General features: G+C 42.6%; 1 protein-coding gene across 3 annotated transcripts in view; it reads right to left on the bottom strand.

Moving 5' to 3' along the window:
* Window positions 1-20,614, bottom strand: part of LOC125623967 (S-adenosyl-L-methionine-dependent tRNA 4-demethylwyosine synthase TYW1) — a 126,993-nt gene that overhangs the window by 98,383 nt on the left and 7,996 nt on the right. For all 3 annotated transcript variants that reach the window (XM_048824164.2, XM_048824163.2, XM_075120771.1), the window contains exons 7-9: window positions 20,103-20,384; window positions 18,674-18,796; window positions 5,264-5,390 (exon numbers count right to left, since the gene is read on the bottom strand). In XM_048824164.2, the coding sequence (XP_048680121.1) occupies window positions 5,264-5,390; window positions 18,674-18,796; window positions 20,103-20,384 (532 nt within the window). The remainder of the gene's footprint in view (window positions 1-5,263; window positions 5,391-18,673; window positions 18,797-20,102; window positions 20,385-20,614) is intronic.

The following is a 20,614-nucleotide window of genomic DNA, read 5'->3' as shown; positions in this document are numbered from 1 at the left end:
AATAGAAATAGAAAGAGTCCAGTTCTTCCCCCCACCAGTTTTACATTTGTAACTTCATCCACTTACACTGACATAAGCAAAAGGTTAATCAGGCCCACAGAATCTCGATTATTACCACTTTCTGTGCCACTAATGCTATGCATCTAGCCGAGCAAATGAATATAGTCACTTCTCCATGAGCTCTTGGCAGCTCCCACACCATGACCCTGCTCAGCCTCAGTTACTGCTGCTCTTAGGGTGTTATTTCTTTAACTGTATATTCCATATTTATTTACAGATACACAAATTCTCTAAGTAAATTTAGCACATTTAGAGCCTCGTCATCTAAAACCACTGCATTCTTCTGCATACAGGCACTTGAGTGAGAATAATTTTATTTTATGTTTTCACAACTCATGGTTAATATTTCCACAACAAACATCTGAATTCTGTTGTTCTATCTATAGCATACATTTTAGTAGCTGCGCTATTGTTACCAATACATAATCCAGCCAGAAGACTGCTAGCACTCCCTGGAGTTCAAGGGCTTTATTTTCCTCTTGATGCACAGGGATTTACACAGGGATTTCAGACTTGGGTATCATCCCCAAGCCTGAAAGATGAAAATATAACTTTAAGTATGCAACCCACACAGGGGTACATCACGCTTCCTAAACCTATCAGTGACAGTTTCTATGCAGAATGCAGCATCACATTCACAGCACATTTAGCCTTTAGCCAGAAATTTCAAAAGAGCTCAGTACCCATAATCAAGTTCAGATTTTCAACAGAGCCCAGAATATTGGGTGTTGGACCCTTTTGAAAATCTGGCCATCCGAATCAACAATGGGAGCTCCTGAGTACTTTTAAAAGTCTGGCCTCAACTGTGCATGCTGAGCATTTGGAAAATGGACCCTGAGCTCTTCCTGACGTCAACACCTGCACATCCCACACACACTGAAAATCTTAGATCAAAGCACTTTACATTGACATCCTAATGGGATGAGAGAGCACCAAAGACGTTACAGGACTGAAATAGCCCCTGCTATTTCAGATAGTGCGTTCTCTTCTATTATTTCTTTCCCTTGGATTTCTCTTCTACCAAGGCCCATTAAATAAATAACCAATTTTCTATAACCTGATGATTCTTTGACATTAGAGAACAGGATGAGAGAAAGTACACATACTATTGAAATGGATATTCCCAATCATTTGGCATTTCCATTACCATTCAGCTAACAAACAGGAAATTAAGGTTATAATTAAATGCAACATCATAAAGGATGAGAAAGCAAGCCCCATGAAAGTGAGGACATTCTGGACATTATTAAGGCTCAAAATTCTGCTCTCATTTACGCTGGTGTAAACACAGAACAAATTCCATTGGACTTTCCAGCCAACAGAAGAATTTGGCCCAGGTTGCTTTGTAAGTATATAAGTAACATTACCTCAGCCACATTGTACTAAATATATACTGTGCAATACACAGTATATACACACACACATATACACATATATATACACACACATATACTGTATATATACACACAGTGTGCATATATTATACACACACACACACACACACACAGTGTGAAATACACATGGATAATTACCCAGGCAGCTAGCCCACACTAAAGCCAATGGTTCCACAGCTTCTTTGCGCCAGTCCCCAAGCTAGCTCGACTGAAGATAGCTCAGGTAGACCTAAACAAGCTGCAATCACATCCCATGACTAAAACGTAGACCTACCCCAAGGTAACAGAGACACGGAAGGAGTCTCATTTGGAGTTTCTCCCTGCTTGGGTTCTCAGTCTTTTTTTTTTTGCATTTATATTCCCACTGGTTTAAGGTCCTCTTTACTGTGCCCTTCTTAAGCACCATAAGACTGTAGCTACAGTCCTCACTACAGACTTCAAAATGGGCACTGTGGGGGGATCATGTTTATGGATACAAAAAAATCACTTAGAGACAAATCGGCTTACTAGACAAATTATGATTTTTTTTTTTTTTAATTCCCAGCCCTCACCCTGGGATCTGCACGTCAAGATGCGTTCATTCTGACTTGTCTATCGCTGATAATAAGTAGTCTGCTAATCAGAAAAGTTCAAATCCCATGAATAATTCATTAACCAGAACAGAATACAGCTTCCTATGCCACAGCTGATTTTGTAAAGCTAGCAGGATAGTGTAAAAGTTTATCATGTTTTTTGCATTAGTAAAATAAGCAGACCTGACCTGGATTACACACAAGGAACAGATGTGTTGATTCAGAATGGATTACTTTAAACATTCATTCTCTTCTGATCATAACCATAATTTAAGGGTGCCTCTAAAGCTAAAGCCACACAAGTTTACCTCCTCATCTGAATTCAGCCTCCAACACTTAGAAGTCATGAGAGATAAGCTTTTCTACACACAAAAATTCATCTTCAGACCAAGCATACCAGGTTTCAGCCAAGAAGGAACAGTTTTGAAAAACTATAAGCAACTAAAGAAGTTAGAATATAAGCTATGTCTCAGCTCTACGTACATACTGTTTGCTCTGGCAAACAAAGTAATATCAATGGTTGATTTCTATTTTCAGTTCATTTCCTGTCTGCCTAAATAGATGAAATCTACTATAACATTACCACTGCAAAGTAATATCACTGTAAACATAACACCCACAGTCAAATACTTGAAATAGATTCATTGCTAAGACTCTCTCTCTCAAGTTAATTATGCCTTCAGGGATAACGTTGAAAAGAAAGTGAAGTTTAACCCATAGCAACCAGTAACTGCTAAATAAATTATATGTCTTTTGAATCCTCTGCACTTTTTTTTTTTTTTTTTTAAAACCACCTTGTAAATATGTCTCTATAGTCTGATCTCTGGAAGAATGTTGTTTTGACATCTGAATAGAAAGGCGGCAAATTAAACCCCTATAGAGCAGCATGCTCTGATACTAGTTTTTGTGAATATAGTGTACTCAGTGCACAGCGGGAAACTGTTTCACTGAGAGGTTTTAATTTAACAGAAATGGGCATGCTAAAATTAACTCTTTGGAGACTGCAGGTTTATTCATCCAGCTATGATTGCTGGCATTTTCCAGAAAGCAGAAAAAGTAAATGACACGTGTACCTAAAAAAAATGCAATCTGCCAACAGGAAAGTGAATTCTTCTCTGAACGTCTCAAATGATGAAAATTTCTCAGGCAGATCTGCTCTGGTGTTTAAAACTTTATTTGAAGAAAAGTGGGCTCTGTGTGCAATTTTGATCATCTAACTGAACATTTTTTATGTTGCACCAAATAGATATATCGTCAGAGCCACAAAACCAAAGCAAATTAAAGGCAATTGGAAAGGTGAAGCTGCCTGAATCACTGCAGTCACTTTGCTTCACTCTTCCGGAAGACATAATGCAGACTCACAATTGGGCAGGGCACTACAATGCAAACATGGGGCCCAATCCCCCAAGATGCTGAGCGTCCTCAGCTCCCATGGTAGTTGATGGCCCCCAGCATGTCAAAGGGCCAGGGCCATAAGCAGCATTTATAATTACTTCCTATCATCAAAGTGTTTCACCAACTGAAAGAGACAGTAAAAGCCTCTCCCCTCACGTCCATGCAGTAGCAGAACAAGATTCCTCCTTAGGACTCCACAGATCACTTAGCAGGGTACCAGCTACCATGCTCGTGCAGTAGCAGAACAAGATTCCTCCTTAGGACTCCACAGATCACTTAGCAGGGTACCAGCTACCATGCTGCCTAGCACATCGGGGTCAATCATCCAACCCAGGGAACAGCCAGAACCCAAATTCCCAGGCAGCTAGTGCACATGCTATCATCTCCAATAGATGCTACTGCACTGCATGCCATCCATCCCACTTCAGATTCCCTCTCCACCCTACGCATCTACCAGCATCCCTGCTCCTAAGACAACAGGCTAGGACAGGATTTGACCTTAAAGTTACACAGGGGCACAAAAGTGCACCACATATTCAACTACTTTGCAGCAGTTTACATTGCACTTGTCACCAAAAGTATGGCCTTTGGCAACAAAACCAAAAAAGACTTGAGCAACCCGGATGTGTTGGAGACACTTCAGGCTTCCAAAGGTGTCAGCAAGTAGCAAGACAGATACCCACTTGGAGGCACTACAGGTTAGTAGCCAAGTTTTGCAGAACTTTATTTCTTACGAAGCCTTTGCTAGATTATTTTATTCTGAGTTTTATGCATTTCCCATTTCTTTTATATCTGTTCTAAATTTAATCAAAAAAACAAAACAAAAAAGCATATGCACAAGACTGGATGGCTGGGACATGGAGCTGGGTCACGTTCACGTGACCATGTCGAAGAAGCTAGAACACACCATCAGTGACTGAAAATGTTACAGAAAGGCCACAGCTGTTTGACTTACATGAAACAAGTTCACTATCTCAGACTAGCTGTCAAGTCACACATCTGTAACACCCTTTTTCAGGAGCTTCAGGAGAGGAACTAGTGTGTGAATGGGCATGAAAACTAACTCCTCTCTCATCTTTAGAGCTGAAGATCAAACTACTCTCTCATATGCCCTTGAGCTACATTGCGGAGCATTGTGCTACCCTTGCCCAAGCTGTACCTGTTCTGGGGATTGAGGCTTTTGGTCTGCAGGGCTGTAAATCAGGCATTTTTCATGCATTCTCACATACATGTTTTTTAAAATAATGGCCTTAAGTCCAATAACATTGTTCTGTATGGTTCTTGAAAGAAGTCATTATCTAGTTTTCCTCCAGTGGACGATGCAGATTAATTTGAATGAATTTCAGCACTAAAATCAAAGTATGAAATTGAGAAAAAAGTACTGGACTAAAATATTAGAAGTGAGGCCAATTTTCAAATGCCCTTCAAAAGCCCTCTCTTTTGGGAGCTGGATATGCACCAGGGTGTTTTCTCCCCAAAACATTAACAAACCGGCTCACGAAGAAGATTGGTGCCCACTAGACTCCAAAATTCCTGATCAGATACTACTGTTTATGACTTCAAGAGCTGCTGTGCCCTATTAAGTATTTTAGGCCTGGACTGCTTGGTTTCAGTAATCTCACTGGTGTCCTAACTTTGCAACAGGAGGGTGACACCTACAAAAAGTTTGTCCCATATCTATTATGCAGGCATCATGGAAACCAACATAAACAAAAGGCATACAATAGCTCAATCCTTTCTTCGCAATCCTTACATTGCACCCTTTCTAATAAAAATCTATACACAAACTTTTTGAAGCCTGATCCAGAATCTGGTCTCCACACCATCTTTATGGACCCTCACCTTGTTTTGTAAGTGCATCTCTAAGACCTGGAGTGATCATCTCCCTCCTTTCACTCTCTTCATTTTTCCCACTGCTCTGCTGAGATGGACCTGTCCTGCCAGCTTCTTCCCCAAGTTCACGTTCTTTCTGTTAAAAGAGAATGAATTACAATCATTTATCCGAATATGCAATATTTAGACATAGGAATATTCCTAACAACCTCAAATCACAGCTATTAAACTTGATAACAATTCTGGCACACCAAGATGAACCTGGCACTCATGCAATTCATTTGTTAAAAGCTGATCATCCATTATTTCACTCCACCTCTTTGTCATGCTGTCCAAAACACTTAAATACCTGGATTTACAAAGGAGTCTAATGGAGTTTGGCATCTAAATTCCATAGAAAGTCAATGGGATTTGAGAACCCAATTCCCATAAATTCCTTTGAAAATCCACAGCCATAGGGACTTTCATCTCCAAGCGCTTTACAACTGATCCGTATGTGCAGAGATCACATCTCCCTGCCAGTAAACCACAGCCACCTCTTGGGTAAAAAGTAGTTCCAGTAGTACTCAGCACTGCAGTTATTTAGCACAGGTCAGTGAAGAATGCCCCATAACCGTTTTAAACCACTGAAGGGTTTTCAATAGGCAAAACAATTTACTGACTTGGAGACATGAAATGTTTCTCCTACTCTTACACTAAATACCATGGGACCTTTCCTGGCCAGTGCTTCAGACCTCTGTTTTATGTCTATCTGGAGCGTCACACACTCCAGAAACATAACTTGTCCTTTCATGCTGTGATGCTGCATCAGTTCAGGACTCTTGATGCAGACCCAACCAACTGCATTGTTTAGAAATAAGCTAATAAATCTCATCATGGAACCCAACTAAGATTAGAGCCACCATTATCAGCCACAGTATAACATGAGTATTGGACTCTCCAGGGATACAATGCTACAAATATGGCTAATTCCCAAAGTCTAGTTTGACATGAATAAAGAAAACACAGATTAGTATAAAGTTAAAAAGAGGGCCAAAAAAAGAGTACATCATAATTGTGAATCCCCTGCTGTATGAGTATCACTTCTGAGATTGTATTGCCATTTATAGTTGCCCTGACAGCACACATGGAAGTATATATAATTACTTTGATATTTGATGGAAGGTATACTACATTTGTTCTCAAATTCAAAGAAAATATACATACGTTACAGACAAATGATGTTTAAAAATGGAGTCATTCTGATTTCCCAAAAATCAAGTTGTTTTACAACCAGGTCCATTTTAATCAGCACCCCGATCTAGGTCTATTTTAAATCAGTAGACAGACACACACACACACACCCCCAGGAAGTTCCAATAATTTTTTCCAGTTTTGGCTTATTTCTACTTCCTTTTAAAGAAACGTACTATTAAACGTAGTATTCTATTAAAGATACTAATCAAACAACTGCTCTTAATTTCCTGAGCTCCACATGGTCTTCCTGACCAGATTCACAGTAACTCAAACAGTTCTCAAGACACACATACATATTTCATTTGAACTCCAAGAAGTTTTCAGAAAATACTTAGAGCCAGCTCAGAACCATCAAAGAATTCAGTTTGCCGTTGCTTCCAGGAAGTCATATGGGATAGATTATTGAAGTCATATTGGATAGATTCTACCCACCCCTCATATTAGAGAAGTACCTTACCTGTTCATATTGAAGTAGTACCTGTTGATTTCAATAGGACTACTTGTGCAGTAGGCATCAGTCATCAGAACATAACAGAATCTGGCCCTTACTAAACTAGTAAGATATGGTCCAACTTTTGCTTCTTTGCATTCATAGTTTGTTCAAAAACAGTTCTAAGATACAAATACAGCATTTCATCAGCAATTCTACCAACATTTTTGTAATTCATCTGAAGTTTCTTAAAAGGTCCACAATATAAAGCACCCAGCCACTAATACAAATCACAGAAACGTTGAGCTGGAAGGGAGCTCGAGAAGTCATCCAGTCCAGGCCCCTGTGCCAAGGCAAACCAAGTAAACCTAGACCATCCGTGACTGGTGTTTGTCCAATCTGTTCTTAAAAACCTTCAGTGATTGGGGATTCCACAACCTTCCTTGGAAGACTATTCCAGAGCTTAAATACCCTTATAGTTTGAAAGTTTTTGCTAATACCTAACGTAAATCTCCCTTGCTGCAGATTAAGCCCATTACTACTTCTCCCACCTTCAGTGGACATGGAGAACAACTGATCATCATCCTCTTTATACCAACCCTTAACTTATCTGAAGACTATTAGCAAGCCCCTTCTCAGTCTTCTTTTCTCAAGATTAAACATGCCCAGTTTTTTTTTAACATTTCCTCATAGATCAGGTTTTCTAAAACTTTTCACTATTTTTGTTGCTCTCCTCTGGACTCCCTCCAATTTAGCCACATCTTTCCTAAAGACACAGTACTCCAGCTGAGGCATCACCAGTGCCAAGTAGAGTGGGACAATTACCTCACGTCTTATATACAACCCTCTTGTTAATGTAAATACGCTTCTAAGTCCAATATAAGACACCACCTTCACTCATCAAGACATTTGGACAATAAAATATTGATGTTACTGAAAAGGCTTCATACATAAGCAGGGAGAAGGTAAGTTAGTCATCTTTTAAGTAACTATTGAGCATCTCTCTCTAAAAGCTCTAATTCACGTCTGGGCTAGATTCTGCCCTCCCCTTACTCAAGGTGGGCAGTACCTTACTTATAGTCGTCCCATTAACTTATCGGAGTGCAGCATTACTCAACGTGAGTAACAAGGTAAACTTCAGCTCTTATACTGCATAGAATCATAGAAACATAGGGTTAGAAGGGACACAAGGGTCACCTGGGCTAACCCATGCCAAGATGCAGGATTTGTTGAGTCTAAACCATCCAAGACATATGGCTATCCAGCTTCTTTTTGAAAACCTCCAGTGAAGTAGCTTCCATGTCTTCCCTAGGCAGTTTGTTCCATTGTCCTACTGTTCTTACAGTTAGGAAGTTTTTCCTGAGATTTAATCTAAATCTGCTACACTGTAATTTGAACCCATTGCCTCTTGTTCTTCCTCTGTGGGCAGGACAGCATGTACTGATGCAGGAGCATTCCCTTTTACATGAGTAGAGAGCACAATGTGTATCTGTGTTGCTGTATTAAATGTAGTAATTCACATAAGTGTGCAGTACAAATAAATCCTATACCGAACCAACCTTTGCATTCAAGAAAAGTCATCTTGCATGATTAAGTGTGCTAGCATATCTATTTTTCTATATACTATAATATGCTGTATTATCTCAGCAAAGTATTGAAGCATAAAGAGTCTATTTAATTAGAAAAATATAATCGAAATCTGTATATTTAAATTCAAAAAATAAATTCTTATTTTTTTCTACCTTTAGGAGACTGTCTACCACTTTTTTCCCAGGCTGATTTCAAAGTGTGTAAACAGAACACCAATCATTTGTTCCAATCTTAACTGAGTACCCAATTTGTTTTGTGTTTGGTAAATATTTAATCCAAGACATTTCTTGAAGGAAAAGCAACTTGCTGCCCTAGGAGTTGTATTTATTCATTTGCTTAATAATAAACCTTTCATGTTTGTTATTTAGGATTTGAAAGAAAAGAACAAAAGTAAACAATTTAGCACAGAGAGCAAACTTCTCAAGGGTGATTTAGCAAGAAGCACTGAAGTAAATCTAAGCCAAGTTCATTGTCTTTCTGTAACAAATCAAGCAAGTAGTGGCTACAGCCAGCTTTTCTTGCCCTTGAAATAATGTGGTTGCCAATAAAACAAGCCAAACACTCATCCTTCTGTTCTATATTCACAGGCAGCAAAAGTCCATGGACAGTGAAAACTTAGGAATTCAGATTTTTGCTACTTAAGGCCCAAATCCTGAAGCCTGCAGGAGTTTTGCTACTATGCTTCATTGGGACCTAAATAAGGACAGTTACACCTCATGCTTCCGGGCACAAGCTGACCTCAATCTTGGGTCAGGAAAGAAATGTATTTCTCTTTATTCTTATATGTACAGCATAACACCATCAGCTAGGCACTTTATGGAACAGGCCAGAGAAATCCACCTTCCTCTGAATGACCAAATATTAGCAATTATAAAAGGCAGAACATGGGACCAGTTGCCCGATTTAGTAGAGAACGTTCTGTGTTCCTGGTTAGGATAGGAATAGAAAGCAGAACAACATTCATTATCTGCAAATTCACAGCTCAAATGTTTCAAATGCTTCTTTATATGCATTTCTTACAAATATGCCTGGAAAGCGCACACAAAACGTAAAGTTCTTTCAGCAGCGTGTGTTTATTTGGGGTCCTGCCGATATCTGCAGACATGGAGGAGGACACCTCCACAGATGGTTATAGCTGAAACTGTCAAAACTTCTCAGCTGCATTTTTGGCTTCATTATGTAGAATTCAAAATATTCAGAACACATTCTGTGGATAAAATTAGCCATTTCAATTTAAACTAAGCAGACAGTTAATTTAAGTCTTTTTAACCTCCCATTAAATGTGACTCTCATCCTCAGTGGGTCACAGCTGAAGAAAATCTGTTGATATAACTCACTATACAATTCTCTACTCCAGCATGGCAGCTGCCACCAATAATGTCCAAAAGATAAAACTTGACCATAGGAAACACTGTCCTGGCAATAATATGGACTAGATGAGCTAATATGTCTGTTCTAAATCAGACTAAACCTCAGCTGAATCACTGAACACCAGCAGCCTTCCAGGCAGTAACTGTTTGGGGTAGGATTGCCAGGTGTCCGGTTTTCGACCAGAACGCCCAGTCGAAAAGGGACCCTGGCGGCTGTGGTCAGCGCCGCTGATCACTTTAACAGTCCGGTCGGCGGTGCAGCAGGGCTATGGCAGGCTCCCTGCCTGCCGAGGCTCCGCACGGCTCCCAGAAGCAGCAGCATGTGTCCCCCATCTCCGCCCCCCCCCCCCAGCTCCTATGCATAGGGGCAGACAGGGGGCTCCACACACTGCCCTTGCCCTAAGCGCCGGCTCTGCAGCTCCTATTGGCCGAGAACAGTGGCTAATGGGAGTTGTGGGGGCAGTGTCTGCAGACCGCATAGTGTGCGGACCTGCCTGGCCTCGCCTCTGCATAGGAGCCGAAGGGCAGACATGCCACTGATTCAGGGAGCTGCTTGAGGTAAGCATCGCCCAGAGCCTGAACCCCTGACCCCCTCCTGCACCCCAGCCCCCTGCCCCAGCCCTGAGCCCCCTCCTGCCCTCCAAATCTCTCGATCCCAGCCCGGAGCCCCCTCCTACACCCTAAATCCCTCATCCCAGCCCCACCCCAGAGCCCGCACCCTCAGCCCAACACCTCTGCCCCAGTCCAGAGACCACTCCCACACTCCAAACCCCTCAACCTTCTGCATCCCAAATCAAGTCAAGCCCAATTTGTCCTTGCCTAGAGGCCGAGCTACTTTCAACCTCACTTGAGATGGGTCGGTATCCTTGATCAACCACAGATCATTTCCTAGCCTACACATGTCACAAGTGTATACAAAAGGCCAACACTGCGCTCATCAGTAGAGTGAGATTACAATTATATAAGGTTATTGGCAGAAACAGGTTAACATTGTTTCCCTGGCCAAGACCAAGCTGTACTACAAACCAAGACAAACTCCATGGCATGGTTTTGTACCCAGAGGTTACTCCATGCCAGTTTACAGGTACAGTTTAATATATCAGTTTATAGCATACTTAGGCCCTGTTTACATCTGTAAAATTGAGTCAATACTACTTCCTTTCTCCTACCCTTTGCCCATCTCGTGTATATAAACTCAGGACAGACATACTTTCGTGCTGTGTATGTGCAACACCTTGCACAACAGAGTCTCAATCTCAGTTGCAGCACTAGGTGCTACTGCCACAAATGAAAGAGAGGGATTTCTGTCCATCAACTCTCTGAAGTGCTCAAACAAAAATCAACCAATTTGCTGAAGGAAGCAAAGCTGTGCATCACCTTAAAATGAAGAAAGGACCTGATGGGTAACGTATTTCAGAATAACCGCACCTTTAGAGAAAAGGAGTACGCTTTGGCAAGACAGAAGACAAACTTTCAGGGTTGACTGCCATTTAGGGACTATGCCAAACACTTGGACAGTGTGGGACGGGGCGCGGGGTCCCAGCGGCGCTTACCATGGCTCCCAGGAAGTGGCCAAGTCTCTGCAGCCCCTAGGCAGAGGCGTGGCCAGGCAGCTCCGCGCACTGCCCTTATGCCTGCAGGTGCCGCCCCACAGCTCCCATTGGTTGCAGTTCCTGGCCAACGGGAGCTGCGGAGCTGGCACTCGGGCGGGGGCAGCGCACAGAGCTTCCCTTGCCCACCATGTGCCATGGGGCCACAGGGACCTGGGCAGCCGCTTCTGGGAGCCACTTGGAGGTAGGTCAGTCAGAGAGCCTGCCTTAGCCCTGGACCCTGCTGTGCCGCCCTGGACCCTGCTGTGCCGCTGTCTGAACTTTTAATGGCCTGATCAGCACCACTGACCGGAGCCACCAGGGTCCCTTTTTGACTGGGCATTCTGGTCGAAAACCAGACATCTGGCAACCCTACTCCAGTTGTGCACATACTCTTGGTTGTTAGTTGTGAAGCTTTAAAGTTCAGAACAGTAAGCTCACTCAGTTAGGTTTGGATACCGACAGCGGACACCATGTTTCTTGCACAGATTTTGAACCAAAACCTGTTTCCTTACACAAGGAAAGCTCCCACCAACTTCACTCAGAGTTTTGTTTAAGTGAAGACAGTAAGATTTGGCCTTTCACAATGCTAATACTATAAAGGCTCTCAAATAAATGTATGAACACTGAGGTTTACAAATCCCACAGGAGTTGAGTAAATATCCACCCCATTTTACAAGATGGCAAAATGAGCTAAGAGAGATCAAGTGACCTCCCCAAGAACACACAGTGAATCTGTGGCAGAACAGGAATAGTATCCTAAAGTCTTTGACTCCTAGTCCCCCACTTCAATCCTATCCTGAACACATGGTTCATTTCCAACTACCCCTTTTCTTTTCTTCTCCCTGCCCTTGTATTTTAACTTTGCAACTGTATCCACACACAACATTATACTTGTTTGTTTTGGAAAACAAACCAAGAACATTAATATGAAGATGGTACAAAGAAAAACATGCATGCGTGATTAGCTCTCAACAGATCAAAAAAAAATTAGGTGATTATAAGTATGAAGGTTAATAAAGCAATTCCTTTTGGTAGGACAGATCTGTATTTCTAGTTTATCACAATCATCCAGCTGTGGCAGACACACTGTATGAAGAAACAGTATCCCTGTGATTAATGACCATAGATTTAAAGGCTAAAAATACATCCATTAAATTTCACATTTATCTGACAAACACATTTCTAGGGAGTTACTTTAGAGGACAGAGAAGGTGTACCACATTTTTATCAATCAAAAGCAGAAGGAACTGTTAAACCTGTCACAAGCCAACACCTTCCTCTGATAAACAAAAGCTGGTTGGGGGAATAAAACCTAACCATATTCTGTGTTTGAAAAGCAACGAAATTGAAATTATAGCTAACAGCGAGAAAACATAGGAATTACCTTGCTAGGTCAGGCTGCATTCCATCTAATCTAGCATCCTGTCTCTGAGTTACCAGTACCAGATGCTTCAGAGAAAGGTGCAAGAAACTCCATGGTGGACTACTTACGGAGTAACCTCCCCATTGGGCTAATTATTCCTAACCACCCATCAGTTAGTGGTTGCCTTATGTCCTAAAGCATGGAGATTTTTAATATGCCTTGGAATTTATTTTATCCTGTCTTATGAAACTGTGGATATTTTCTCAGTGGTCACAAGGAGGTTTCAGGGGGTTCGCCAAGCAGGACCAGTGTTACACTCATGGGGTTGAAGCCCAGGACCCTGAGCCCCACCACCTGGGGCTGAAGCAGAAGCCTGAGCAACTTAAGTGAGCTGTAGCTCACGAAAGCTTATGCTCAAATAAATTGGTTAGTCTCTAAGGTGCCACAAGTACTCCTTTTCTTTTAGCTTTGTGGAGCCCCCTGTGGTGTGGGGCCCCAGGCAATTGCCCTACTTCCTATCCCCTAACACTGGTCCTGGCTTTTATATGCAGAAAACCAGTTGTTGTGGCACAGGTGGGCCATGGAGTTTTTATAGCACACTGGGGGTGGCCTCAGAAAGAAAAAGGTTGAGAATCCCTTATCTATATGAAGATCTAATCCCTTTCTTGAATTCTATTAAGGACTTGCTTCCATTTTAGCTTGTGGCAGTGAATTCCACAAATTAGCTCTTTGTCATGTAAAAACAGTATTTCCTTTTATCAGTTTTTAAAATCCACTTTTCCTTGCATTATGAGAAAAGGTCTGCTGCCTATATCAAATGCCCTATTTTGTATAATCCTAAGAAACTTGCAGTGTGTAAAAGGCAATACATAAAACAAAAATCTGGTCTAAGGCAATACATAAAACAAAAATCTGGTCTAGATTTCCCAGCAAGTCATGTAATGGGAGATGGAATTTCATTCAGCAAAATTAAATGAAGATTAACTGCAGAGATCTGAACAAACATGCATTATTAAGATGCTGCTGTCATGACCTCGCTCATGCTGCCATAGCATAAAAATCAAGACAACAAGGATTTATGACTAGACGTCCCAGGCATTCAAATCTCTGCCATCAGTCCTTACACAGCCACATAAGAGATTAAAATTAGGTCCTAAAAATCTTCAAAAATTATCTTTTACTGCCCCCTACGCACAAAGGAAATGTGCAAGTGTACATCCCAAAGCCAGGGGAATATTAGAAGGATGAATTTGACATCATATAGTAAAGCCTGAAATATTTATAGATCAGCACTGTAAAAAAAAAAAAAAAATCAGAAGCTAAGATACAACAACGTATTCTACAAATAGATTTTTAGGCCCCTTTCTGCTCTCACTCATCCCATTTTAAGTCAGAGTGATGTAATTCCACTGATTTCAGTAGAGTCAGTGTGAAATCAGAATCAGGCCCTGCGAATTTAAGTACTCAACACATGCAACTCAGTATTCTGTAAACTGGTTTTTAAAATTATCTTAATTTGAAAGACAAAAGCTCTCATTGCACTAATGCGCAGCAGCAGCTAAAGCAAGGACAACTCTGTAAAGAAGGATGCTTTGGACTTACCCAACAATGGCACCTTCCATCTTGGAAATCAGACAACTCGATAATGAAGAATTAGTTTCACATTTCAAATTCTTCTGCATGTTAACATCACATCTTCAGTGTTTATTTTTATTACAGTAAATGACTGCACCTATGTGATCATTCCACAATTCAAGCATTTACACAAATTCATTAGTAAGTCAGTCTGCATGTTCCCTGGGAGATTCATCAGAGGCAAAGCCATGCATTCTCATAGCTAACGATACAGACAGACACCTATTTAGCCGCTCCCATGCAGCAATATGGTCATATCCTGCCATCGTTCTGTGTATGGAGCTCCACTGAAGTCAATTGGAGTTTTACATTAAAATTAATAGCAGGATATGGCTGTAGTTAAGAAACCTATCCTTGACAAGCAATTTTTAAAAGAAGAATGAAATGCAACTTTCAGACATTAAACACACACAGCCAACACATAGCTAGAGGAAATACAAGAGAGTCTTCCCCCGGGCCTGCCTGAGGCCAGGTCTCCAACTATAAACTTACATCAGTATAGCTACATCACGACGGGGTATGAAAAATGCACAACCCTGAGCGATGCAGGTTATACCAACCTAGACAGAGCTATGTCAATGTCTTGTCAACATAGCTACTGCCCCCCACAGAGGTGGATTAAATATGCTGACAGGAGAAGCCCCCCATACCATCTTCACTGAAGCGCTGCAGCATTTTAAGTGTAGACATGCCCTGAGGATTCTTTGAAGGTATTTAACTGCCACAGGTGAGGTTTTTAGTTGGAATATCCATGGGGGAAGAGATGAAAGAAAATACTTCCCAAGTCTAAGCTTTCTGAATTAATCCAAAATCCTAGACAGCTACAGAACACACAAGAAGTAGTTTACTCTTACAAGTAGCCTCCCTGAACTCAAGTGGGTCTACTAGTGTAAGAGTTGCAGGATAGAGTCCCTAGATTGTATGGGGTAGGGGATTGCACTTCTGGGATAGCCAACCTACATAGAGTCTGCACAAAGAAACCAGTTTAGGGAGGAGGGGATTAATAAAAGACTCCAGCTCCACAGACAAAATAAGGGGAGGATGAGAGGTAGAGACAGAAAACTCCGTCTTAGATCCTACAAAGACCAAGTGTCAAGCAACAGTGAGTTTTTGTTGCCTTTCTGACTTTGGTCACTACCAATGCAGTGATCATAAAACTTTAGGAAGCAGTTGTAGTTTACTGTTGTGGTCATTTGCTTGTTCATAAACTAGACAATGGACTATGCATATTTTTATTTTACATTGCACATTCCTTGTGCTGTTGCTAGATTCTATTAGTGAAACCTTGAGGTCTAATCTCCTCTAAAAATTGTTGCAAAAATGATTATTTTTTCCCTTTAGTGGTTTCAAGTCATGTCACAAATGAAGGCTACCAAAAAGAATCTTTTATTGGACCAACTTCTGTTGGTGAGAGACACAACCTTTCAAGCTTTAAGCCTGGAGAAGAGCTCAAGGTGGCTCAAAAGTTTGTCTCTCTTACCAACAGAAGTTGGTCCAATAATCGATATTACCTCACCCACATTGTCTCTCTCATATCCTGGGACCTCCACAGCTACAACACTGCATACACAAAGAATCTCTTTTTCTTTTCTCCAGTGACCTCTAGTGGTGAATACGTGTGACAGTGAAGCCAAAGGAGGACTGTACCCTGTTGCAAATAGGATCAAAGCGTGTTAAGGGTGAGGAAGATCTAGTAAGTGGAAAATAGTTTCCCTGCAATGGAGACACAGATACTAAGCTGACACTACACTAAGGAAAGGTAGACATTCAGATACAGGTCCCCATCTTCCCCCATGACAGTTAATGAGGCAGTATGAGCTCGGGGGAGAAGCCTGCTAATCTCAGAATTTCCCCTTGAGAAAAGAGATGAAGTATCCTCAGACAGCTTCATTCTGCATTCCTTGCACTCCCATGTTTCCCACTGAAATCAATTAGAGTTTTGGGTGTTGAGGCAATAAAAGATCAGGCCTGCCAGATTTATCTGCAACTGTCTCTTAGAACTAACTGGTAACTGCCGTTACTGTTATGGACTACAAAGAAACGTGCACACCAATTATTTTCATTGCACACGCAACTGAAACTTTACAGTTATTGCCTCGGATGCCTTACTAGATAAATCCAAACAGATATGCACTATAACAGGAATAATGAGCATGTGGCAGAGGCAGGAGGTTTGTTTGTTTGTTTTTGGTGGTGTGTTTGTGGGTTTTTTTGTGGGTCTTTTTTTTTTTTCTTAAAAAACACACTTAGCTACTGAAAGCGTTTAATAAAACCAACATAAAATAGTAGGCCTAGTTCTGTAGTAGAAAACTCATCTTTGCACTTGGCAAAAATAACTTCTGTCCAATAACTTCTGAGGACACTTCCCATTTATCGTTCAGGAACACCACTTTTTCCTCTACGAACCCAAAGTAGAGTCAATATTTGTGCATGCACCCGTATTTCCAAAGAGAGAAACTTCAGGCCCTGTCCTAGTCCCATTGCATTTCAAACCTTTATTTTTCTTCTTTTTTATTAGACATTTATGCTGCAATCACCCCTAGAGGCATCAACCAAGTCAGAGCTGCGTTACTCTACAAATAGGTCAAATATATAGCAAGTGACAGTCCCAGTGCAAAGAGCTAATTCCTGCTCTCTTAAATTACTGAAAGACTCTCCAACTTTCTCCTTTAGTCAGGAAAGACAATTGAACCAAAACTTCATGCTAGCAAGCACTCTTGTGACAACATGAACACAGCTCACTGTCGCAGAGTGTCCCCTTGTTGCAAGACCAGGTGTTGCAGCACTTGCGCCTGAGTTTCCCCTTAACACTCTTCAGCCTACTCTTGCCAGAGAGGTGACATGGCCCTGCAGCCAAGCCACTTTAAACATTCAATCCCTTCCAGGGTAACAGAGTCCCTTAGTCTAAGTCCAATGCAACACCAAAACAAAAGAAAGTCTTCTTTACGGCGGGCTTCCAGCAGCAATGGCCTGTCTCACTATCTCACCTCTGGATCCAATCACCCCAACCATCCAGGTCAGGTCTACCCTCCTTCAAAGGGACCCTGGCAGGCCACAGCCAATTCCTAGCTCACACTCAGCTTTTTCCCTCTTTAGGAGCAACCCATCCGCTCCCACCCCAGCCAGCACTCAACTGCTGGACTTTCCTCCTCAGGTAGCTCACCTGTTCTCCTCCTTAGCCACGGGATTCTGGCCTGCTTCCACATGGAGCTCCTCTTCTTAAATCCAACACCCAGCGCAGGTGTAGCAGGGTGGGACTAACTGAACAGGGCTGACTGGCCCTTACAGGGGAAAGCCTCCCTGTTACCCAAAGCATTCAGCTGTCTAACATGACTGAAGATAGTATCATGCCACAGTCTCTATAAAGCAGGGGTGGGCAAACTTTTTGGCGCAAGGCCCACATCAGGGTTGCGCAACTGTATGGAGGACTGGGTAGGGAAGGCTGTGCCCCCCCCAACAGCCTGGCCCCCACCCCCTGACCGCCCCAGAACCTCTACCCCATCCAACCACTCCCTGTCCCCTGACTGCCCCCAGGGACCCCCTACCCAACCCCTGCACCGCCGCACGCATCCCCCTGCCGCCACCCCCTTACCATGCTGCTCAGAGCGGCAGGAGCTCGCAGCCCCGCTGCCCGCGCAGCGGCGGGGGAGGGGGAACAGCAGGGGAGGGGCCAGGGGCGAGCTTCCTGGCTGGGAGCTCATGGACCAGGCAGGATGGTCCCACGGGCCGTAGTTTGCCCACCTCTGCTATAAAGGCACATCATCGTCATCTGCTTGTCCACCTAAAATGGAGTTTTATCCATTGTACCGTGGCATCATGGGTGACACTAAACAAATCATATTGTTCACCCCCAACTGGAGGAAAATTTTAAAAACGAAACATCTATGCTACCAAGAGCTGTACTCTGTGCACTTTTCAATCCACATTTTTCCAGGCGTCAGTGCCCTTTATTACACTCCCGTAACTTTAAAATAAGACTATTATTGCTAAATCTTTTGAAGGGGGAAAAGAGCACTTCCCAACCTACCTCCAAATATTTTAAGTCACATTTTTGTTGTGTCCTTAGGTGATAGCCAACTGAGTTTACTGCTTAGTTTATAATTTACCTATATAGCTACAAGCCAGGGGCAGTACTATTTTAATCAGCTCGCCACCTTGGTGATAAGGAAACTCCAAGTACTGAGCTTGCTCTAATAGCAGTACCTTGGCCTTCTTCATGTGACCCATAATTTTGCCCAGATCTTCAACGTCAATGACAGAGTTACGGCTTCCATCTTCCTCAGCGCCCGACTCCTCCTCGCTAGTGGTTTCAAATAAATCCTCCACCTATGCAATAAAGATTGCAGAAGGAATTTTAGAAGCTTGCGTACTATATTAAATATAAACCCCTGCCTATTCGAGCCTGCTGATTCAATTACACAACATGCGGCAAAGACTTCTGGAAGGGTTAACGATGGGACATTTGACCTATACAAGGCACACAACTCCCAGCTGTAGCAATAAAAAGCCTGATGAATTGTTTTTTTCAATGAATTTAAGAGTACACAAAGCATTTGACCCTCACTCTCCTGGGAAATCTGGCTTCCAGATTCATTCCACTCTCTCTCTTTCCTGATCCGTCCATTTGCCACCATGTCATTGGCAGTTTAAATCAGAGGTTAGGACAAAGGCACCCAACTCCCATGGGATTTAGGCACCTCATTCCCTTAGGCTCTTTTGAAAAGCCACACCAGAGTGATCAATATCACAGTGAACAAGACAGGAAGGGAACTGCTGTTCAAACTGTAAACTCCTCAGGGCAGGGGGCTTGTCTTACTCCCCCGTAAAGAGCCAGGCACAGCAGCTGTCCTGTATCAATATTAACAAAGCCTATTCCTCTCGTGGTAGCCTAAGGAAGAGGCAGCCTTGCACCTTCAAACCCATCCAGGGAGAAGAGCAACTGTCTTCTGGTAAGGTCTACAGTGCACTAGAAATGATGCCCTTTGCTCAAGATAGATGATTCAAGTGTCTCAGCATCAGCAGCTGTTGCTTTCACTTTCTACAGAGCAAGAGAGATGATCCCCTAATCAAAATCTGTTATTAACACAAACACTGTGGGAGAGAGACAAGCAGTTAGACATGTAAGTATTCAGAGGAAGAGACAGAGCTGCCTCAGACAATGCTGCCAATCTGCAGCTGAAAAGAGACCCTGGATCAAAGCAGCCCACCTGACCAGCGACAGACTGAAATGCTAGTGGCGCTGTTAACTGCTCCTATGGCACAGTAAAGAAGAAGCTTCACCCCGGCGGTGGAGATAACGTAAGACCCCTCTGAGAAATCAACATGGCTCCCCTTTATGTTGGCTCTGGCACATCCTTGCTCCCATTTAAAGGGAAACTTCCCCGTACCATTCCCTCTAACTCCCCTTCACACACACAAGCTTCAGTTCTACTTCTTTTCTGGCCCTCTACTTGTACCCTCCCCAAGGCACAGGTGTGAGGGAAAAGGTCACATAGTGGATCCAAGCCCTTAGAGCTGGGGAAGCAAAGGGAGGAGTCCAATACCGCTCCAAGAGAGCCCACAGATTTCCTTAAACCAACCCAGCTAAGAGAGACTTGTCACAGAAGTAATGCCCTGTGATTTTTGGACCTACCTCAGTGTTCTCCTGCTCCGACACCCTTTGTTCATGATCTGATCCCTCCTTGCTCTGCTTCCCTTTGGATTTGCACTTGCCTTTCTTACAGTTCCCGCTACAGGGCTTCTTCTCCCCTTTGCAAAGTGCCTGGAGCCTAGCAAGGAACCTGGCCTTCCAAGCGTCGAAGTCAGCCTCGATGCTGCCGTGCTTGCTTTTGGCTACATTACAGTCCCCCTCCGCACGAGTCATGACACGACTAGCACTGAGCATCCACAGCCATTTATCAATGTTTTTTCCAACCTAGGACAGGAGACGGAAAAAAGCCCATTAACAAGGCCCAGGAACTCACAGAGACAGTAATTCAGAAAACAAATTGGACAGGAATTTAGAAAGATGTGGCTAGATGCACGGCCATAGCAGGCTAACTAAGTGATTGGGAACCAGGGATTTCTGCGCTCTAATACCAGGTCTGTTAGATGCAGAGTATGAACTTAAACCTTAGCTCTATACCTCATAGTTTCTTCATCAGT

This window comes from Caretta caretta, chromosome 17 (genome assembly GCF_965140235.1).
Source record: "Caretta caretta isolate rCarCar2 chromosome 17, rCarCar1.hap1, whole genome shotgun sequence".
Taxonomy (NCBI): Eukaryota; Metazoa; Chordata; order Testudines; family Cheloniidae; genus Caretta; species Caretta caretta.
The sequence above is the reverse complement of the archived record's forward strand: the minus strand, read 5'-3'. Positions and strand labels throughout refer to the sequence as shown.